The sequence below is a fragment of the Antechinus flavipes genome, chromosome 1 (assembly GCF_016432865.1).
Source record: "Antechinus flavipes isolate AdamAnt ecotype Samford, QLD, Australia chromosome 1, AdamAnt_v2, whole genome shotgun sequence".
Classification (NCBI taxonomy): Eukaryota; Metazoa; Chordata; class Mammalia; order Dasyuromorphia; family Dasyuridae; genus Antechinus; species Antechinus flavipes.
The window spans coordinates 47,491,075-47,515,780 of record NC_067398.1 but is presented as its reverse complement, the minus strand read 5'-3'; the positions used below and the strand labels follow the sequence as shown (position 1 = coordinate 47,515,780).

General features: G+C 36.3%; 1 protein-coding gene across 1 annotated transcript in view; it reads left to right on the top strand.

The window, feature by feature from the left end:
- SSUH2 (ssu-2 homolog) overlaps positions 1 to 6,350 on the top strand; it is a 37,087-nt gene extending 30,737 nt beyond the window's left edge. Inside the window, exon 10 of the mRNA XM_051981379.1 lies at positions 4,964 to 6,350. Coding sequence (XP_051837339.1) covers positions 4,964 to 5,110 — 147 coding nt within the window. The 3' untranslated portion in view covers positions 5,111 to 6,350. The remainder of the gene's footprint in view (positions 1 to 4,963) is intronic.
- Positions 6,351 to 24,706: the final 18,356 nt, after the last annotated feature.

Sequence of the window (24,706 nt, the reverse complement as noted above, 5' to 3'; positions counted from 1 at the left end):
GCTCTGTACTACACATTTTTTGTTTTATAAAAATCATCCAATTTGATGCTCCTAACAACCCTGGGAGGTAGGTACTATTATTATCATCCCTTTTTACAAGTGAGAGAACTGAGGCAGACAGATTTACATAGCCAGTCAAGTGTCTAAGGTAAAATTTGAATTTAGCTTTTCCTGACTCCAGGACCAGGGCTCTATCTAATATGCCATTTATCTGCTTTGTAAGGGTAAAAGAAAATACAAGTATATGGGCTTCTATAAACATAAAACACTATTTGGAAAAAAAGATGATTGCTCAAAATTGCTTCACAAGATTGTTTTATTTTCAATGCAAAGACCAGAAGTCATGCCAATATGTGAAAAAAAAGGTGAAAAAGAAAAGAATGGTCAGTAATCATTGGTGGGGGCAGCTACCATTTAGATTTGCCCATAGAGGAGAGGTCTACTTTTGCTCAAAGAAATTTCACTATTTGTCTCTTCAGGGATGACAAAGGAAGACAAAGCAGGTGTCCAGTGAATTACTGGCCAACCACTTGGATGGCTTTGGAGGTAATAGGCAATCTGCCACTCTTCCTAAGGCTTTAAGCCAAATTTAGAGGAAGGGGTGTATTGCAATGATCTCTCTTTGTGATCCAAAGAAAACAACTTTTGTGTTTTAAGAAGCAGGGTTTACAATTGGTTGCCACAACTCTGGCTATCTGAAGGGCTTTGAAAAAGAGTTTTTTTCCTCTAGTCTTTCAGTTCTAACTTCAACTGTGCCCTCAAACTTTTTAAATAGGAGGCCAGTTCACTGTCCCTCAGACTGTTGGAGGGCCGGACTATAGTAGAAAGAAAACTTTGTTTTGTGGGCCTTTAAATAAAGAAACTTCATAGCCCTGGGAGAGGGGGATCAACATCCTCAGTTCTGCATCTGGCCTGTGGGCCGTAGTTTGAGGACCCCTGGAATGGCATTAGAGAGAGTTCTGGGTACCCTTGAACCCACATTTTCAGAATATACCCTTTTTAATCACTGCCACTGGTCTTCAGGGGTAAGGGGCTCCTTCCTTTTAATGGGCTATGAGCCATTGCGGGGAGAAACCTTTGAGATCATGTGGTCCAAATCTCTCATTTTGCAGATGAGGAAGTTGAGGGCCTAGGAGAAAAATACTCATGCAGGTCACACAGCTGATGAGGTGAGTAGCAAAGGTAGGACTAGACTTGTGCCATGTAGGTTTTTTCCCATTGCTGCCAACCATAAAGGAAGGGCAAAGGGGTATGGTATCAGGAAACCTGGGTTTTTGCCAACCACTGGTTTTATAGGTCATAGAGGGAATTCTTCCTCAGATATGGATAATAGACCCAAAGCTAAAAACAAATGCAATGGTTTTCTAGTCTAATCTTATTTTAAAGAGGAAACTGAGGACCAGGGTTAGGAAAGTCCCATCAGAAGGAAACATCAGAGACCTGAGCCCAGCCCTTCTGATGCCAGACTCAGTTTTCCTTTCTTGTTTGCCTTCATTTAATCTGGATCAGATTGTATCTGATCAGGTATATACATATACTTATATGAATAATAACATACACACAAATATATATTTACATATATATATATAATATACATAGATTATTTTCCCTTTCACCCTTTTTGATATATGCATATATTTACATCTACACATATATGTATAAATGCACATATATGCATATATAAATATATATTTTGTATGTACATTTACATAGATATATCATTATTGTCTTGAACTTTTGATAATATTTCACATCTTTCATTTTACAGTGTAATTCCCTCCTACCATATCTATAAAGTCACTATCCCCATTTTACAGGCAGGGAATACATTATCTCTACAAACATGCAATCTGAGAGGTTATGGGATTTATCCGTAGTAAGTAGCCAGTAAATAGCAGGGTCTAGAACTGCATCCTATTCTCTTGACTCCACTTTTGATATTCTTTTAATTCTCCTATCTTTTCAGTTCTCTATTCCTAGCTTCTCTCTAGACATTTCGGGCTATGCTGAAATCATCCCACACTCAATATGCCTAAAACCAAATCTATGCTCTGTATTTCCCAGAATCATAGCTCTAACATCATCTTTGATCATTTGCTCTACTATGACTCCTGTGAATATCAAGGATCAAGACTGGTCTATCTCACATTTCTTCATGATAGTGCATTCTCTCATCTCCATTTTTACTCCCATCATTCCTTCTCAGGATAGAGCATGTAGTTTCTATGCTATTTCCGCCTTTCAGATTATATAATTCTGAATTCTTATCCTGATCCTTATAGACTGTGTCACCTCGAAATAGTTATATTACCTTTCTAAGCTTTGGTTTCCTCATTTAAAATGAGGTTACCCCACAGGGTGATCACGAGGAACATTTTTTCTGTACTTGTAAGTGTTATATAAATGTGAGTTACTATTATTATTCCTTCTGTCTTCTCACTCACTAATAAGTATTTGGGTGGTATTTCCACCAATGGAGAGAGAAAAAAAGAGTTATTCCTGGCTAGGAAACTATGGCTAGGCCAAGAGAACCCAAACATCTGCTTGGCTCATGAGCACCCAGAGTATTGCTAAGTCTTGATCCCCATGGAAACCAAACAGAGAATGATGGTATGGAGCCAACTATATTAGCCCTTAATAGTCTGTAGCCCTGACTTTGACTTTAGTTTGCTTTCCATTACTTTTTCTTCTTTCCTCCACTAGATCATGAATAATTGAACTTAATAGTATGCCTTTCCAATATTTTAGCAAGTGGATACCCTTCTTAAAAATTGATGATTTTGGCATCTGATGTGCTAACTATTCTTCTAAGCTTGTTGTCACTTCCAATTTTGATGAGCATGACATTTTTTACTTTTATTCAAGTCATTGATTAAAATATTAAATAGCGTAAGGCTGAGCCTAATCTCAGAGACACTTTTTACTGAAGATGACACATCAAGTTGACAGTTAACGACAAGTTGATGACAACTCTTTGAGTCAGGCATTCAACCCATTCAAAATCCATTTAATTATATGATTGTCTAGTTCACATCTCTTAATTTTCTTCACAACAATAGTATGAGATACTTTATCAAATGCTTTGCTAAAATCTATGTAAACTATCTAGCATGCTCAGATGTGCAAGTTTAGTAATCTTATCAAAAAAGGAAATAAAGGGAGTCTCACATGAATTATTCTCGATGAAAACATAATGGATTTTTTAAAAATAGTGCTTCTCTTTCTAGATGTTTGTCAACCATCTCTTTAATTATATCTTCTAGAATTTTTATGGGAATTTAAATTAAGTTTACTGGCCTATAGTCTGCAGACTCTTTTCTCTATTCCTTAAAAACAAACAAATGAACAAACAAACTAGGACATCTCTTTCCCATGATTTTCTATGTAAGAATCTAGGCAAATGTATTCTTCTCAGCCTTTATTAGATACTTTGTGCCTGGCCAAGAACCCATTGCTCCTGTACTTCCACCTAGATCAAAAATCTAATTCCTATTTTTTATAACATTGTGATGTAATTAAAGGAACATTGATTTGGAATAAGGAAAACTGGATTTAATTATAACTTTTACCTACACTTATTAGCTATGTGGTCAGGAGTAAGTCACTTGAACCCCCTACGTCTCAGTTTCTTTAGCTATAAAATTCAGAAATAAATAGGGGGATAAATAAATACAATTTAGGGGGATTTTACAGGACCTATCTCACAAAACTGTTGCCAGTAATTAGTAAACTTGAAAGCACTAACTATACAAATAGAGTGTTGATATTGTTATTATTACTTATTATTATTTTCATATCTTCCTTTCTTATTTGAAACTGAACTTTAAACTATAGCAATGAGAAAACAGAAATCCAGCATCTGTGTACCTTCAGTATCATACTGAAGACTTCAAAGAGCCTGGAGATTATGGAGAGAGTGCTAGACATGGAGTCAAGAGAGATGCTTTCAATTTACTGCCCAGGTGTTTTCTGGAAGGTCATTTAATGTCTCCAAAGCTTACTACTTTCATCAAAAAATGACATTTTCCTCCCCAATCTCATCCATGATTGCTTTTCGAAATCAGTACTATGTTTCATGCTGATCCCCAACCTTTCTTTCAACTCCCATTTGGAGACTGTCTTCTGCAACTAGAATGGAAGTTCTTTGAGGTCAGGGACTATCTTTTTACTTGTATTTATATCCCCAGGTTTTAAGACAGAGTCTGAAACATTTTGTTCTAGGGACGTGGTGGAGGAGCATTTTTAATACTTTCTTTCTTTTGCTGTGGTCTGTCAATAGATTTATTAAGCACTTATTAAGTGATAGGCACTGTTCTAGATTCTGGAAATAAGAAGTTAAAAATAAATAATTCCTACTCTCAATGAGCTTACATGCTATAAATGTATACAGAGCAAATACATACACAAGAAATAAAAAATAAATGTAACGGAGTTAAATACAGTATAGCGAGGGATCACTCTGTTGGGGATTAAGAAGGTGGATGTCTGTAAGTGTGTGGTTAGTATAGACATGTAGTAGTGGTCTGTAACATGTAGAAGGTAGTTCATGAGCTCTAACATGAAGGAAATGAGATAGTCTATAAGGTGGAGGGGGTGAGGAAGTATATTTAGGGTAAGGGAGATGATAAATGTGATACCAAGGAAAGAGAAGATGGGTATTGTAAGTGAGGAACAGAGGAAGAGCAGCTCAGTTTGACTGGATCATGAGGTATAATGGATGGGGAGTAGTCTGCGATAAGTTGGAGCCAAATTGTGAAGGACTTTCAAAACTAATTGGAGGGATTTTATTTTATCTGAGAAGCAATAGGGAGCCATCGGAGTTTACAGAGTTGAGGAGAGACAGGTTTAATTTGAGCTTAAAGAAAATAGCTTTGACATTTATGTGGAGGATAGATTGGAGTGGGGGAGGGCTTAAAGCAGAGACTATACTTACTTAAGATTCTTTTTTATTGTGTTTCCTCAGCGTCAGACCATTGAGCTAATCCCATTAACAGAAGTTCATTATTGGTACCATGGGAAGACTTATGTCTATTACATCTATGGTTTGGAGAACAAGGTGTATGCACTGGACTACCCAGAGAGATATTGCTGTGGCTGCACAATCATATGACCACTGGTCAGAGCTCTTTCTAAAGAAGAGAAATAAGAGACTGAAATACATATCCATCAAGGAAGAAGAACAAGGATTACAGTTTGAGTACTCTGATTTACTTAACAAAAAATTGGAAATCCTTCTATATTGGATTGGATCTATATTGCAATTGGAATTCCCAAAGAAATATTTGGGAGCATCAACTTAAATACCACTGATTAATCCAGGAATAAATATTTGCACCTAATAAGAACAAAGCCCTCTCCTAGTGCATTCAGCTTCTCAACACACACTAGGTGCTTAATAAATGCTAGCTGATTGATTTACTGACTCAACAACCATGTATTGAACACTCACTTGAAACAGCAACATGAAAGCATAGTGCCCTCCTTTCACATTTCTTTATAATCACTTTGTACCTTTTTTGTATATAAAGGCAGTTAAGATGTAATGAATAGAGAGATGACTTCAGAGGCATAAAATCTAGGTTCAAGTTTTGACTCTCCCACATAATGGTTGGTTGATTGGGCAAGTGGCCCAAGTGACACTCATAGATTATGTTTCAGAGCAGGTGCTGATCTCCACTGATAGAGGGAATTTCCTTAACATGAATTCCCTATGGATGAAATCACAATTTCCTCTATTTTAATATTGACATGATCTGTGTATATGTTGTTTACCCCCATTGTATGGAAACCTTTTGAAGTCACATAGTGTTTCATTTTTATCTTTATAACTGTAGTTCTTCACACAGAGGTTTAAAAATATACTTCTTGAATGAATAGATCAAGTAATTAATTGATTATTAGTTTATTAGAGTTAGAAAGACCAAGGATTTAAGTTTTGCTGTAGTACCTCTGACCATGAGTAACATAATCCCTGGCAACTTGTTTAAGACATAATTACAAATTTAGATTGCTAGAAGTAGTTTCCATATGAACAGCTTTTCTACAAGAATAGACTCTCAGTTCGGGTCGGGGGGGGGGAGCAAACAAAATATAGAAGTAATGTTGTACAGTGGTTAGAGCATTGGATTTGGAGCCAGAGAAACTTGGATTCAAGTCCTTCTCCTGATGGACTTCTCCATACAACCTGTGTGACTCTAGGCAAATAATTTTTTCTCTTAGCCTTGGCTGCCTCTGAAATTATAATAATGATGATGATGATGATGATAGTTGATATGAATATATAGTCCTTACTTTGTTCCAGACACTGTAAATTGTAATCTCATTTCATCTATAAAATGAAAATTATGACATCTTTAATATCTCCTTCCTTGACTGATGTGATGTTTGAAGATCTTATATACAAATAACAGGAAAACCTAATGTGCTATATAAAAGCCAGTCATTATGATCATGAACAGAGAAGGTGCTGGGAGAGAGGGGTGCCTCAATGAAACTTGGCCCTTGTCTAGTGGGGAACTGTGTTGGTAAAGCTTCTGAGGTTTATCTCCTCTATCAGCGGGTATACAGGACGGGCTTAATTGCCTGTCCGACAGTCTAATAACCATATCGACTGCTGGGAGGGCTAACTGAGAGACTGGATGTGAAATTATTTGACCTGAGTCAAATCCAAATCCACGCAATACGAGTCCCGGTTGTTACACAGACTTCTCCAAGTCTTATCTCATCCTTCACTATATTTGGAAGTGATTTGGTCGGCAGGGGAACCGTTCCAGAGAAAGCACTCTGGAAACACTTTACAAAGTCCTCTCGAGATGCTTTACCTCCTGGCTGCTGCTCTCTGGTCATTAATGGGCCTTGGCAGATCTCTGTGGATATTGGCACAGGAGACCCTGCAGGTTGTGAAAGTCACAGATTTAGAACTGGAAAAGAGCTTAGGAACTCTTGGCAACTAGACAGAGCCTAATCGTTCTATAGATGGGGAAACCGAGGCTCAGGATGGCAAAGTCGCTTGGCCAAATTCACTTTAGAACTGAGTTCAGTGTAGAAATTGAAATCAGGGCCCTCTTAATTCAAATCTAACCTTTTACTGTAGCATCAGGCTGAGGACTTGGTTTTAGGGGGATTTTAACAACAGTCATGAAATATGTTATTATTTTGATTTTTTTTAAGGGACAAAGAAATCTTTTTGGTTCCTAATCATCTAAACAATTATAGAAAGTGTGACTTGTGAACTTATTGACTCTCTGATCTTTCCATTATATATATATATATATATGTGTGTGTGTGTGTGTGTATAATATATATATATATATTATACACACATATACACATTTATATGTACATATGCATGCGTATATGCTACTACTTATGTTTAAACATGCATATATACACACATATACATGCACATAAACACATACCCATATATAAATACATACTCATACACACATATACACACATATGTTTGCATATCCACATACATACATATCCACATGCATATACATTGCTGTTTAATTCACTTGTCTTTGCTAACATTATAAATAAAAACACAATAAGTGGATCATGCCTTGTATGCTTGGGGCAGAACTCCCAGGGAAAGACTTGAGTGGGATTCCACTCTGGGGATCAAAGTAGGGTGAGTTTTTGAATCCACATGGCATAATGCAAAGCTCACTGGACCAGGAACAGATAATATGGATTCTAGTCTTAGTTCTGCCCCTTGGGGGCTAGAAGATCTTAGGTTTATACTTTCTAGGTTGGAGTGGGGGGTCTCACCTATAAAATGGGAATGCTGAATCCCTTCTGTCCATCTCTTAGAACTGGTGTGAGGGCTGAATGATATAATGAATGTGAAGATGCTTTGTCAGGGGTGAAGTGCTGTGGGAGGGCAAGTAGAAGGGAAGGATTCATAAGAGCTAGTGAGTGGTTGTTGATAGGAAACAATACTTAGTGTTAAGAGGAGAAGAGAATTTATGATGAGCAGAGCCTAAAGTACAAATCATTGTGTGGTTGGCAAGCTCCAAAAATTATTCTCTGGGATAAAGGGTTCAAAAGACAGGGCTGAAGAGAATATGGGGAAAGGACTGTGACATGCCTTGTGAGGAAGGACAGAGAGGTTCCCGGGACACTATAACAAAATCCCTGAAGATTCTGCTAATCTTAGAACTTAGGAGGATGAGGCGCCTTCTCACACACTGCCATGTCCTCAATGCCCTCTAAATTCAACCTCCTGGGATGAAGCCCAGACTTCACACCTCAGTTATGCTCCTCATGATTGTTGTCCTTTTACCTAACCAGACATTTTCTCCATTTAATGCCAGACATTGGCATTTTCTCCAATTAATGAGAACCTGAAAATTCAGGAGACAAAGAAGAGAACATAGAGCTATGTTGAGACAAAATGGATATTTGTCCCTTTGAGGTCTACATTGCAGTCAAAGCCTTGCCTTAGATTGGAAAGACTGATTATAAGGAAAAGGAAACCAAAGGCATTGCCTGCCATCTCCTGGTTTGTCTCTCATGTCCAGTGTTTTCCAAACACACCGTTTAAGAGAGAAGAGTTGGTAAGAGATATGTTAGATTTATCCTATATGGAAAATAATGTCAGACTAAGCTGATTAGGTGATGATGATGATGATAATAACTGACAGTTATATTATTGACCAACAAGGACCTATTTGGTGCTTAGTGTATAACAGATGCTATTCCACACTGAGAATAAAAGAAAAAATAGTTCTTGACCTCAAAGAACACTGCATTCTAATATATAATACTTTAAAATAACTTTAAAATTAATATGCATATAGTGCCTTAAAGTTTACAAAAAACTCTTGCATATGCAAAATTACTTTTGATCTCCTTTATAACCTTGTGAGAGTGATACCATAGATATTATCATAATTTTATAGATGAGAAAATGGAGGTTTAGAATAATTCAGTAGGTGGTGATTGATTGAGGCTAGCTAAATAAATTATGGTACATGAATCTAATGGAATCTGTGTCATCAGAAATGACAAAGATGAAGACATTAGAGAAACATGGAAAAACTGTTGGAGAGAGAAATAAGCAGAATGATAATATAAATGGGAAGGATAAAAAAAAGTAAAACTGAATTCTGATAATTATGAAGATCAAACTTGTTTCTGAGAAGAGTTGAGAGATGGACTTCACGGTCTTTATTATAGAGGGGGGAGATAATGAGTAAGTCACACTACATTACTAGTTGTACACTCCTGATAGGTTACTTGGATTAGCCAAATTCATTTTTCCCCCTCCTTTTGAAGAATAGCTTTTATATAGTACTTTTAGGATTTATAAAGTGCTTTACAAATATTTCATTTCACCTTTCCAACAACCATTGAAGGTAGGATGTATTATTAGGTACATTTTTAAATGAGGAAACTGAGGCAGGCAGATTAAATCATACAGGTAGTGTCTGAGGTAAGATTAAACTGAGATTCTTCTGACTATAAGTCCCTAACTTCATGTATTTTGATGCCTAGATTTCTTCTCGGTTGGATCCAAGATATGGCTTGTTGGGTATGAGAAAAAAGAGGGATATAATAGGAAGTAAATATGATGGAAAAACAAATGCCATCAATAAGAATATTCTATGTATTAAAGTCTTTTGCCCCCTCCTCCCCACCCTCCCCACCCTGAATCCTAAACTTCTAAATTTCTAGGCTCCTTGATCTTGACTTCTCAACTCCAATCTCCACCAAATAAGCATTGTCAGAACACTAAGACAATAATAAAACTCTGATCATGTGCCAGGAAAGTGGACCAACAGCTCTATGTTCTAATATGTTTTGTTTTCTGCCTTTAAAATGTAAGCGGCAAGGCAATACCCTTTATGACCACTAACCCACCCCAGGCTGTCACTAGGATTGTTTGTGGACAAAAATAAACTGTCTTTTATCTTGCCTTTTTTTTTGTGTTGAATCCTTCTGCTTTATTATTATTGACTTTTATTGCTTTCATTACAGATATGAAATGACTAAGCATTATATCCTGAAGGCTGACTATCATCACAGGGTCTATCTGTAGTGACCGCGGATTTAAAATCAACCAGAGTCAGGAATTCAGGTTAAGGGAAAAATCTTCAATATTTATTGAAGTGAAGAGGTGACTAAAGATTGCGATAGCAATATGGGCAAGAAAGATTGCGATAGCAAATCTGGTCCAGTGACCAGATTGCGATAGCAAATATAGCAAAAAAACAGTTGCGACAGGAAGCCAGCTAACAGAGAGAGACACGAGCTGAGCCAACCATGGCAATGCCAATCCCAAAAGTCTCTCCTTCCCCTTCCTTTTCCACTCCCCTGCCTCCACCCACCAAAATCGTCATTTCCTATACAACACATCAGGACTTGCACAATGAGTGGGCGGGGGCCATTCTTTCTCCAAGCTTATATATTAATAGAGTATGGTCCAATTACTATTTAGCCTCATGTGCTTGGGACCTCAGTGCATCAACTCAAGCCTCAGCCCATTACATCTATCTATCATTGCCTGGCTGTGCCAAAAGCCTTTTGAAGTCAGTAGAAGTGGGGCAAAAACTAAATGATGGCAGAGAATCCATTTCCCCAACCCTCAATGGGGTTGTCCTATTCTATTAGTCAATGATGTCTTTAAGACGAGAACAACTTTAATGGGGTTTTAATGTCTTGCCCTTGTAAGGTTTTCAAAATCTATGGAAAGGGAAAACACATATACATACACATGGGTGCATACACACATAATTATTTATTGATTCTTTTCCTAAAGACTGGTTCCTGTTCTATACTAGATAAGGGAGATACAGGAATAATAGACAAACACTGTTCTCCAAGTTCTTACAATTTAGTAGGGACAATGAACACATATATACATAGAAAAGTGGGCTTGGACTCAACAAGTCTGGGCTTAAGTCCAATCTCATGAACTTACTAGTTGTGTGACTCTGCTCCATATGAACCAAGGGATGACTCTATGCCAGGTATTGGGTATCCTGGGAGGTATAGAGATAAATCAGAAACAGGACCAGAATAGTTCAAAACCTCAAGAAACTTGCATATTATTGGAAATGGGAGTAAAAAAACCATAAAATAGACAAGAGTAATTAAATCATAGTTAATAATTGTTAAGCATTTATTATGTGTTAGATACAGTGCTGTTCACTAGGGATAAGACATAGAAAGAAACAAAGAGAGAAAAAAGAAAGAAAGTGAAAAAAGGAAAGGAAGAAAGAAAGAAAAGGAAGGAAGGAAGAAGGAAGGGAGGCAGGAAAGAAAGAAGGAAAGAGAGGAAAAGGAAAGAAAGGCAGTAGGAAGGAAAGAAAGAAAGAAAGAAAGAAAAAGGAAAGGAAAAGAGATAGAGAAAGAAAGAAAGAAAGAAAGAAAGAAAGAGGAAGGAAGAAGGAAGGAAGGAAGAAAGAAAGGAAGGAAGGAAGGAAGGAAGAAAGGAAGGAAGGAAGAAAGAAAGGAAAGGAAGGAAGGAAGAAAGGAAGGAAAGAAAGGAAAGGAAAAAAAAAAAAAGGAAAGGAAAGAAAGAGACAACAAAAGGAAAAAAAGACAATCCCTGTCCTCAAGGATCCTATTTTCTAATGGGGAAAACTACACACATAAAGAAGCTGAAAAGGCAAGGTCTCTAGGTGGCACATTGGTTCAAGTGAGAGCATTCAAATCTGAGATCAGATTTAAATCCCGTTTGCCTCAGTTTCTTCATCTGTGAGATGAGCTGGAGAAGGAAATGGAAAAGTGTTTCAGGATCTTTGCCAAGAAAAATCCAAAAGGAGTAAGATGAGTCAGATGTGAGTGAAATGACTGAAAAACAAAAGATGAACCCAGATGAGAGGCATGATGATGTCAGAAATGTCAGAGTATTGTGGTCAGGTGAGAACTGAGATGTTCTGAACTGAGTTTAAATGGAGGTTTTGGAGTTGATGACTACCCTTTAATCAGAGGGGCAGAGAGGGTAGTGATAAGATAGAAAGCCAAGATTCATGCTATATTGCACGATGGTGAGGTTTTCCGATAAAGAGCTTCTTGGGACTTATTTGAGAAAAGAGAGAGTGCTAAGAAGTAACAGGACTCAGACAGGTTTTCATAGAACATAGCCCAGCAGCTGAATGAAGCTGATGATTCTAAATGATGGCAAGGAAAGGGAAGTGCATACAAACTGTATAAAGGTCCAGGGGCAGGAGATGGAACATTGAATTCACTAAATAGCAAGTAGGTCTCCTTCTGCCTCTGGAATATAGTGTGTCTGAAAGGGAATGATGGGCAATGAGCCTGGTACGGTTGATAAAGACAGATTGGGAAGAGCTTTAAAAGCCAAGCTAAAGAGTTTGTATTTTATCTTGAAGACAAAAGAAAGTCACTGATGGCTCTGAAGGAGGAAAGAGACAAAGATAGCTGGAGGAAAATTACTTTGACAATTCTTATCATGAATAAATTGCCTAAACTCTGAATAATCTTAGTTTTTTCATCTGTCAAGAGGGAATTTAATACTTGTATTGTTCATTTAGGTGTCATGAGGAAAATGTTTTGCAGTATGTTTCTATAGAAAGATAAGTTGATATTATACGATATTGACTATATGTGTACCTGGAAGGGTACAAACAAAACATTAAGGAAGTTCATAGAAGGAAAGGATGCTTCCAGCTGAGGGACTTGGGGAAGCACCAAGCAGAATTTTTTCAAAAATTATTTTATTTTTAGTTGATAGAATAAAATATGCATTTCCGTAACAGTAAAACACTCTATGTTAAAGATTTCTGTTTTCGTTAGAGTGGAGCCCTGCTCTACTGATATAGATGGAAAACTATGTATAACTTCAAAGAATCAGAAAGTACCAAATAGAATATTTTTAAAAATTATTTTATTTTTAGTTTATAGAACTTTTAAAACATGTATTTCTATAACATAGTAAAGCACCCAATATGTTAGATATTCCTGATTTCATTAGGGTAGAGCCCTGCTCTACAGATATAGATGGAAAACTATGTATAATTTAGAAGATCTTCTTAAGGAGTTGCTTAATAACAAGAGAGTTTAAGCGACTTGCCCATAGTCACACACATCATGGTAAATTCTTTTTTGTTGTTGTTTTTGCTGAGGCAATTGGGGTTAAGTGACTTGCCCAGGGTCATAGAGCTAATAAGTGTTAAGTGAGACCAGAATTGAACTTGGGTCCCCCTTACTGATATTCTAGCCACTTTACCACCTAGCTGCCCTCATCATGGTAAATTTCAAATATACCATGTCTCACCTGGATGTCACATACTAACTGGGCAGTTTGTTCTCTAAGAGTGATCAGCTTACTCTCAGAGTGATATCTGTACCAGGAAATACATTTCTTTCTTCATAATAAGAATTAACATTGAGAGTGGTGTGTCCTTTGAGGAAAGTCACCCTGTGTCTTCTAGCCTCTCCCACATTGTTCCTTTCACTATATTTCCAAATTTTCCGTGATTCACTGTAAAGAAGTGATTGCTTCTGGGATAAGGACAAAAGAACTGGAGTGGGGTGGGGAAAGTTCCAATGTAGTGGGTTTGAGTCCCTAGGTTGAGTAGAAGGAGGAAGTTTTCTGAATTCTCTTTTCCTTTACTGAAAGAACTGAAGGCTTTGGAGATAAAATTTATGTGACTTGAGAGGACATAAATCCGTTGCCAGTCATTGTCACTTGAGTTTGGGGGGTTAGTTTATTGGTTGAGAGGATGGGAGTGAATAAATTTGGTGTTAAAAATTGGGAGAGGAATTTTTCAGGAGAAGTTTAAAAATCCTGGGGGGCTGTTTTTGGGGTAGAAAGCACTGATATCTTAGGTATACTATCTACAACTGTTAAGGTGAGAGAAGAGAATGGAAAATTAATACCAAGACAAACTCATCATTTTATGGAAACTCAGACTTTTTTTTCCTGCCTTTGACCAAAAAGATGGTCACCAGAGGGCAGTAGATACCAGGACACAACTTTTCTATCTCACCAAAAAAAAAAAAAAATCTTAGCAGATGTAGCTAGGTATAAAGAGTTGAATGAAGCTTTTTTTCCTTCATAGGTAGAATAATAGAAAAGTGGAGCTAGAAAGAATCATAGAGAAAATCTGGTCAAAGTTCTTTCATGATTCTTTTTCCATGACTCTCAATGCTTTCCTCTAGTTTGGATAAGCATGGATCTAAAACTTGAGAAATTCTAGCTAGATTCAAGAGCAATTAGTTTATAGATAAATGAAAATTAGATAAAATTAGACCCAAAAGCTGAGAATGAACAATAACACCCTACTCTAATTAGGCTCTTGGTGTTTTTGTAATTGAGTGGATAGTTTTAGCTATAGTAAAGTGACAAGGAAACTGAATTTGTAACCACTTTCTTAGCTCTGCAAATCATTTCCTGTTTTAGCCTCAGTTTCCTTCTCTGTAAAACGAGTTTAAGAGACTAGAGTATCATAGAAGACTTTGTGGCTAGATAACCAAGTATCTTTCTGAACTCCATCTCCTGGAACGACTTGGGTAAAAGTATATTCATTACGAGACAGTCCCCACAATGACTTCCCAGGGGACAGAGTATGAGACACACACATATGTCACATTGAGTAAGGAATATGGAAAACAGGGGGGAAACGGATGTAGAGTTAATATGGCTTTTGTGATTGAGAATTTTTTTTTTGGTCCCTTCCTGCTGAGATTGGAAATTGGGTATGGATGTTATTGTACTGCTGTAGCACTGGGAGGTGCCATTGATCCTGCTGGTATCTAATTTTCAAACTTGAAGTGACCAGCAAGATTTGTGGCAGATTGCACCTCTGCGCCAGATTAGAATTCTTCTGCTAGCAATGTTCCTAGTCAGCAGCTCTACTTCTTAGTCCTAAAGACATTCTGTTCTTGTGATAATGAGCAAGTTATTTTCCCATCATTTTTAGTTTCTCTAAGATGAATACAGGGCTAAGATCTGCCTGGGATAAGGAATATACCTATATTCCCTAGTAGGTTAGAGTAAAACTTAGTGGCTTTGATGTAATCTGGGTGGTAAGAGTGCTCCCGATGTACATAATTCCTTGATATTATTAAGTATTTTTCCTATTAATCAAGCTAGTTGTTTAACTATAACCCTGGTTTGAAGGAATGAAAATTCCTTCTGCAAGGGAATTGAATCTGCAAGGGAAGAGAGTGACGAGCAGGTGAGGAATGGATGAGGGAAAAATAATAGCTCAAGATAAAGATACTAGGGTGAGGTGCTGGGATACAGGCAAATTAAATGACTTCTCAATAAAAGAATTGCATAAGACCCTTTTACATGAGGTGGTGGGGTGAGGTGATTTCTGAAATCCCTTGCAGCTATATGGCTCTGTTATCTTGATATAAGAGAGAATTGGCTAAAGAGAGCCTGGTCCTTCAAGCTTGTGTAATACAGTATTCTCTGCCTGGTATCAATATACCTGAAGAATTAATGAGCTGCTTCCAAGAATATGTGATGGAGGACATCTTCCTTTTCCTTATACTGAACACACAGAGTAAGTATGTAAGGGTGATGTCAATGTAGACTATTTTCCCATTTAAAGTGACAAGATGTTATAATATGACACATTAGCCAAATAAGAACACATTGATTGTTGACAAGGTATATACAAGATCTGAAAATGTCCATTAGATCAATGAATAAATAATTCAATATCAATGTTACTCCTTCCGTTATACTTCTGATTCTCTGGACTTTGCTACCATGATTCAACTGATTTTTCTTCCTATAATATTATTCTACTAAATAACTGCCTTCTCTCATTGGTGAATCCCTTTAAGGAGCCTCTATTTTAGGAATGAATTCAGTCTGGTCACATTTTATTCTCTTCCTTGTAGTGTTTCTGATTCTCTCTAGACTTTACTACTTTCCCCCTCTCCTCCCAAGATGGGAATATTTCCCTCTTCCCCTCTTTTTTCAGATTCTTTTTATTTCTCTAATAGAATGCATGCTTCTTGAGAACAGGCTATCTTTCTTTTTGTTTATATTTGTATCCACAGAACTCAGCACAATTCCAGGCACAAAGTTAGCACTTTATAAATCTTTGTTACCTGCCTGCCTCTTCATATGCTTAGATTAAAAATTTTTAAGTCTCTAATCAATTTAGATGCCCTTTAAAGTCTTTGGTAGGAGTGACATTGCACAGAAAGTGTGTTTAGAATTGGTTGAAGAAACGACTTCTTGTGGGTTATCATCTATAAAATCCAGAGATAATTCAGAATCAAGAAGAATAGAGCCTCTAAGAGTTTAATGATGAACATCTTCAGTTAAGCCCCTGTAAAGGAATCATTTAGGGAGTGAGCAGAACATCTCAGCTTCAGCCTGAAAGTCAGTTTTCTTTTTTTCTTCATCTTGGATAAAAAAGAACTTTGTGAAGAAACAGGATGAAACTGAGGCATCAGAAGGCTGTTTCATGAGCCCCATCAGTTTGCCTTCTCTTGGATTATAAGTTATCAATTAATCAGACTTCATTAGTTTTTGGAAATGGATATTTACTACAATACTATAACTGACTCAAAGCACCCTCATCTCACCCAATTCAAATCTCACACTCTCTCACAAGTGTAAATAGAGTCCAGGGGGAAATGGGCCAAGTTTATAGCACATGTGACAGTGTACCTCATAGTTCTTAGTGATATTATTGGTGGAGTTCCCACTATGATCTCCTTAAATACTGTTTAGAAGTTGCATTTTAGTTTGTTTTTGGTTTTATTTTGTTTTCCTGGATTTCTTATAAAAAACTGAAGCTTTGCTTTCTCATCCATTCTGTTCTCAGACAATGCAATGATAGTGATAAAGAAATCCAATGCATTAAATCATGCAACCTTTGATCTAGACCAGTGTTTTAGGTCAATTATTTCTGATAAAAGATACCTTATATTATCCTTGATTTTGTTTTAATTTTTTGTTGTCGTTGCTTCATGGAGTCATTGGCTTCATTTGGTTGTAATTATTATTGTAAATTATACTACAATTTTCAGGAATTTCATACTTAAGTAATGTTTTCTACCTTCTTTTCTAAGATGTTTAAACTTCTTCAATTAATTCTTCACAAGTACTTATTTCACTTATAATTCCATTTCTAATCTCTTGATCATTTTCTTTTAAGTCCTTGTGCAGTCCTTGCGGCCAAGCAATTTTTTTCTTTTTCTTTTTTTAATAGTATTTTATTTTTCAAAATACATGCAAAGATAATTTTCAACATTCACTTTTGCAAAGCTTTGTGTTCCAGATTTTTTCCTTCTCTCCCCCTTTCCCCATCTCCAAGATAGCCAACAATATGATATAGTTTAAACATGTACAATTCTTCTAAATATATTTCTATATTTTTCATGTTATGCAAGGAAAAATTAGATCAAAAGGAAAAAAATACAAAAAGCAAAAAACAAACAAACAATAACAAAAAGATGAAAATACTATACTTTGTTCTACATTCTGTCTACATAGTTCTCCCTCTGGATATGAATGACTCTTTTTATCACAAGTCTAATGGAATTGTATTGAATCACCTCATTGTTGAAATGAGCCAAGTCCGTCACAGTTGATCATCACATAATCTTGTTACTGTATACGGTGTTCTTTTGATTCTGTTCACTTCACTTAGCATCAGTTTATATAAGTCTTTCCAGGCTTTTCTGAAATCAGCCTGCTCATCATTTTTTATATAACAGTAATATTCCATTATATTCACATACCATTATGCATTCAGCCATTCCCCAGCTGATGGACATCCCCTCAATTTCCAGTTTCTTGACACCACAAAAAGGGATGCCACAAACATTTTTGTACATATGAGCCTTTTTGTCTTTTATGATCTCTTTAGGATACAGACCCAGTAGTGACACTGCTGGATCAAAGAGTAGCTAAGCCATTTTTCTTTACTGAGAGCTTATTTAATGTTGTGATTGAGTTACTTTCTTCCTTCTGAAAACATTTGGTATTATTTTTCTTCACAGCATTTGATATTATTTTTCTATCTCTGACATTAGTTCCCACTTTGAGATTTTATGTTATATCCAGGCTCTACCTTCTATTAGAGTCTTAGATGGGGTGATCAGGACCCATTTAGTATTGATCTTGAATTCTTGAACTCCTGCCATTGGCTTCCATCTTCCACCAATGTGTTTTTATTCAGAGAATGGGTAGGCATCAGTATCCCTAATCATTTCTCTGTGGCCAAAGGTCTCCAGGTCAGGTACTATTGCAGGCATTCATTTTACTTCCTGCCTCCTCTTTGAAATCTCCTTATCAAGGTTCTTCTTCAGGTTCTGCCAAAAGAGCCTGAGGTTGTGCAGCCTTTATTTTTGGCAGAACACCTCTACCATCATAGGAGCTCCTGTTTCTTTGTGTGGTTATTGCAAGGAAGAAGGGATTTATTAATTTCTTCTTTGGACTCTTTGATCATTATTTGAACTAGTCCCCTTTAAAAAGAGAATTGCTGGGATATTTGTGGAGAATCCTTTTGTATGCCATCTTAACTAAGAGTTCAGTGTTTATTTTATACAACAACCAAGAAAAATAAATCATGCTATGTTTTATTTCTAGTTTATCTCCAAAGTGGTTTTTATCTTCTCAAACTGAAAAGATCATTAGCATTTAAGGAGACAGGCTAGGGGAGCAATAGAATTCCTTCCTCACTTGGAGCTGGTGGGTGGATGAAATGAATGGTTGGAGTAAGTAGGATAATACTTGAATTTATAGTTTCCATGGTTAAACCCCCAGTTCAGGTCCATTAGAAAAACACTTTCCCCCCTCAATGTTTCATTCTTAGTTTCAGAATCCATTTGCCTCTCCTACGTTTCTAAAGCCAGCCATTATCTAAACCCTTCAGGTTTGATTTCTTCATAGTCCACACTTTCATTCACACATCATTTTCTTTCCAAGTTTTCACTTAGGAAATTGATTCTTGCTGCTTGACTTTTATCACATAACCGATTGAGGTCATTTATCAGCCATACCATTACTGATATCCCTGGAGACTGTCCTTTTACTAGTTGCTGCAGAGTGGAACCAAATGACAGACTCCAGGAGATAGAATTCTGTTCAACCCCAGTTAAATAGCAGTGTTCTGCCTTTATTTTGGAGGATTATATTATCAGAGATTTTTTGACCTTTGTCAGGACAAAGCATTTCAAATGAGAAAATGTTACTCAAAACGTTAAAAAAATAGCTTAAGGGGTCAAATAAATGTAAGTTATCATTAATTTTTCTTAATCACTTCACTGGTTCTCATTTTTCTCATCTCTAAAACAAGAGAATTGAATTAGATCAACTCCATCATACTTGCTAGCTCTAAATTCTGTGACTTAAATCCTTGGAAATGATGGCAAGAGGCTTAACCTTAAAGTTAGAAGTCCTGATTTTGAATCTAGCCTCTGACACCATATGATTATGGGTAAATCACTTAATTTCTCAGGGTTCTAGTCAATTCTTTAAGACAACATTTTATGAGAAAGTTACCCACCTATACTAGTGGATTCCAGGAGATCCCCATCTGTGAGAACAAGTTTAGATCTCCTCTCACCTACTACTAGTCTAGAAATTCTTGATTTTGGATATGAAGTACTTGGGAATTTTCATTTGGGCATCTCTTCAAAGAAGTGAGTGGTAGATTCTTTCTATTTTCACTTTGCATTCTGTTTCTAAGAAATCTAAGTGATTTCTTGAAATGTCACGTCTAAGCTTTTTATTTCTGGTCAAGATACTTAAATGACCTCTTCTAGATCTATTTTCCAGGTCAGCTTTTTATGTTTTGCTTTAGGTTTTATTCTATTTTTCATTCATTTGACTATGTTCACATTAAATCTGTGACTCATCTCTATTGTATAAGCAGCAGAACAGTCAGTTCCAACATCTTGCCCCTTCCTCCAGATCATCAGACCCTTCAAGTATAATCTTGAAAATTCTTCTTGCCCTTATATACAGATCCAGACTCCAATTCAATCTCTGATGGAATGCTCCAAGAAGTACCCTCTTAACTATAGGACCAGTCCCCTGTCTGTAGACTTTTATCTCCTTTTGTTCATCTGGGCTGAAAAAATGATTCACTGTGGATTACCTATTAGGAAAAAGTTTTGCATGTTTTCTAGGTCTTTGTGGAATAGTTGTGAAAAAAAAAAGCTTGGTTATACTACTTCCTTCTATTCTACCATCTTGGCTCATGTCCTATACTTGGAAGTCATAGATAGTGTTTTATTGGTTTCTGATTTGTTTGCAGAACATCAATGCTTGCTATTTAACTTAGATGATTAATTTAGAATTATAATTCCATCAAAATGTTCAATATCTTCCTTTCAGCACACACAAAAGGTAAAGTTCTAAAAGCCCAGAATTTTCTTCTCTCTCTCTCTCTCTCTCTCTCTCTCTCTCTCTCTCTCTCTCTCTTAATAACTTTTTATTGACAGAACCTATGTCTGGGTAATTTTTTTAAACAACATTATCCCTTGCACTCACTTCTGTTCCGACTTTTCCCCTCCCTCCCTTCGCCCCCTCCCCCAGAAGGCAAGCAGTCCTATACATGTTAAATATGACACAGTATATCCTAGATATAATATATGTGTGCAGAACTGAACAGTTCTCTTGTTGCACAGGAAGAATTGGATTCAGAAGATAAAAATAACCTGGGAAGAAAGGTAAAAAATGCAAACAGTTTACATTCATTTCCCAGTGTTCTTTCTTTGGGTGTCGCTGCTTCTGTCCATCCTTGATCAGCTGAAACTGAGTTAGATCTCTTTGTCAAAGAAATCCACTTCCATCAGAATACATCCTCATACAGTATTGTTGTTGAGGTATATAATGATGTTCTGGTTCTGCTCATTTCACTCAGCATCACTTCATGTAAGTCTCGCCAGTCCTCTCTGTATTAATCCTGCTGGTCATTTCTTACAGAACAATAATATTCCATAACATTCATATACCACAATTTACCCAAACATTCTCCAATTGATGGACATCCGTTCATTTTCCCATTTCTAGCCACTACAAACAGGGCTGCCACAAACATTTTGGCACATTTAGTATCTCTTTGGGATATAAGCCCAGTAGAAACACTGCTGGATCAAAGGATATGCACAGTTTGATAACTTTTTGATCATAGTTCCAAATTGCTCTCCAGAATGGCTGGATGTGTTCACAATTCCACCAACAATGTATCAGTGTCCCTGTTTTCCCACATTCCCTCCAACATTCCACATTATCTTTCCCTGTCACTCTAGCCAATCTGACAGGTGTGCAGTGGTATCTCAGAGTTGTCTTAATTTGCATTTTTCTGATTAATAATGACTTGGAGCATATTTTCATATGGCTAGAAATAGTTTCAATTTCTTTGTCTGAGAATTGTCTGTTCAGATCCTTTGACCATTTAGCAATTGGAGAATTGTTTGATTTCTTATAAATTAGAGTCAACTCTATATATTTTGGAAATGAAGCCTTTATCAGAACCTTTGACTGTAAAAATGTTTTCCCAGTTTATTGTTTCCCTTCTAATCTTGTCTACAGTAGTTTTGTTTGTACAAAAACTTTTCAATTTGATATAATCAAAATTTTCTATTTTGGAGTCAATAATGATCTCTAGTTCTTCTTTGGTCATAAATTCCTTCCTCTTCCACAGGTCTGAGAGGTAAACTATCCTATGCTCTTCCAATTTATTTATAATCTCATTCTTTATGCCTAGGTCATGAACCCATTTAGACCTTATCTTGGGGTACAGTGTTAAGTGTGGGTCAATGCCTAGTTTCTGCCATACTAATTTCCAATTTTCCCAGCAATTTTTGTCAAATAATGAGTTCTTATCCCCAAAACTGGGGTCTTTGGGTTTGTCAAACCCTATATTATTAAAGTTATTGGTTGTTTTGTCCTTTGAACCTAACCTATTCCATTGATCAACTAATCTATTTCTTAGCCAACCTACATTTGATTTTTTTCATGAATTCCCTTGAAATTCTTGACCTTTTGTTTTTCCATATGAACTTTGTTGTTATTTTTTCTAGGTCATTAAAATAGTTTTTTGGGAGTCTGATTAGTATAGCGCTAAACAAATAGATTAGTTTAGGTAGTATTGTCATCTTTCTTGTACTTGCTCACCCTACCCAAGAGCATTTAATATTTTTCCAGTTGGTTAGATCAGACTTAATTTGTGTGGAAAGTGTTTTGTAGTTGGGCTCATACAGTTTCTGATTTTCCCTTGGCAGATAGATTCCTAAATATTTTATACAATCAGTAGTTACTTTAAATGGAATTTCTCTTTGTAACTCTAACTGTTGGGTTTTGTTAGTGATATATAGGAATGCTGATGACTTATGTGGATTTATTTTGTATTCTGCAACTTTGCTAAAGGTATGGATTGCTTCTAATAACTTTTTAGTAGAATCTCTGGGGTTCTCTAAGTATACTATCATATCAGCAAAGAGTGATAATTTGGTTTTCTCATTGCCAATTCTTATTTCTTTAGTCTCTTTTTCAACTCTTATTGCCAAAGCTAAAAGCCCAGAATTTTCAAATCTCAGAGATAAGAGTCTCAAAGTCCACCTAATTCAATCTATACCAGATTGAAAATTCTTTCTATCTTGCCAACAAATAGTGTTTTATCTTTCTCTTGAAGATCTATAGTGAGGGGAAATACAACTACTTTTCATAGCACTTTATTCCACTTTCACACAGCTGTCGTCACTAGGGAGATCTCCTTTATATTGAGTCAATCTTTTGCACCAATTACTGCCCTCTAACAAACTATGGGGACAAAATGCTTTGTTGTTGTTGTTGTTCAGTACCATTCAATCATGTCCAGCTCTTTCTGACCTCAGTTGAGGTTTTCTTTGAAAATATGCTAGCGTGATTTGCCATTTTTTTTCCTACATTATTTTACTGATAAGGAAAATGAGACAAACATATTTAAGTGACTTGCCCAGAGTCACAGAGATAGTGTCTGAGGGCAGATTTGAACTCAGGAAGATGATTCCATATTTATATAGTAACCATATCTACACTTTAAAGAAAAAAGTTTACATCTACCCCAGATGTTGCAAGAATACAAATTTCTTAACTGAAAAAATAATTTGAAGAATAAAATAGAAAAGAGCACATAGATGCCATTGTAGTTTCATCTTTGAATAGCACTGCTATTGGTGGTCAGCCAACTTTTCAGCACAAATAAATAGATGATTGTTAGTACCTAATAGCAGTGGAGGCTTTTGGATTTTAAATCAGGTGTGCTTCTTAGGTATCTCAACAGTGTGTAAATAAGCAAGTTTTAGTTTGCAACAGGGAAGAGAGCCATTCCAAAAAGAACCCCATTTATTTTTCTCAATTTGTAGAACTCCAAAAAAGGCAGGAGGAAAGGTTAGATTCATCCATCCATTAAACAGCTGCTCTTCTAAAGTTCAGTCTTGAGAAACATCAGGAGTTGGGGTAACAATTTATCCAACAGTGTTCTGAGGAATGATAAGGGAGCATGCAAATAGAGAAAACAAACACACTCTAAAAAGAAAAAAAAAAGCATTTGTGTCAATAATGTGTTTGTGAATGTAAATTTTGTGTACCAATTCCTAAGCAAGTTCTATAACTAACAATGTGTTTTGGTGTACCAATTCCTAATAAGTTTTTAAAATTAATAATGTGTATGTGTACATCAATTTGCTATAACAATTCTTAAGCAAGTTCTATAACTAATAACCAACTGGTTGGGATAGTTAAAATGCATTAGTGGTCTCTCCAGAATAATTCTCACAGCTTAGCAATCACCTAACAGATATAGAAGATGTAAAGTTGAAGATTTTGGATCTCTTGAATAATGACATGTTACTCTGAGGCCCGATTCTCTCCAGATGGTATGGACCTAACCACCTTACTCTGAGACTCAGAACCAGCCAAGATCCAGCCTGCATTTTCTCATTTGTATCTTAGACTGCAGTGACAGTGAAAAGAGAGACCATAGAATCCATCCAAGCACATTGAGTGTTACTGGACAAATAAACCAAACAAATTAAAAATAGGGAGGGATTGGTGGAATCTTATGGTAATCCACATCTGTTTGTTTCACTTCCCAGATGTTTCATTCTGTTAGGGCCAATTCTACAATTCCTCAGAAAGACTTTGGGATGGTTTTGGTTTAGAACTGAAAAAGAAAGTAAGATTTGGGGTGGATTGGAATGAGGAAGAGCACCAATTTGCTTAGACTAAAATTTACACCTTGCTTGTTTATATGGAGGAATGGCCACACTAGATATAGCTCTCAGATTTATAGGATACAGAATGATTACCAAAGAGTTTGAAATTTAAGCCCCTTTGAAACAGCAGTGATAACATCAGAAGTATTGTATCCAGTTCTGAGTGTTACTGTTTAAGCATATTGATAAACTAAATAATTTGATTAGGATAGCAAAGAGACTCAAGAACATGCTTTATGAAGATTCATTTAGGGAACTGAAGATATAATTTAGCTTGAAGAGAGAATGCCAGGAGGAGACTAGATAGTTGTTCTTCAAGTGTTTCCTGTCACATGATAGAAGGTTTAGTCTTATTTTGACCTGTCATAAATTGCTGAATGAAGAGTTATGGGTGAAACATTCAAAGAGACAAAGTTAGGCTTAGAGTAAAGAAATGCTTATTAATAATCAGAACCATCAAAAATTAGAAGTGGCTGTCTCAAGAAAGAGTTAGGTTTTTGTTTTTGTTTTTGTTTTTTTTTTGGATGAGATGTCTTCAAGGGAAACTTGG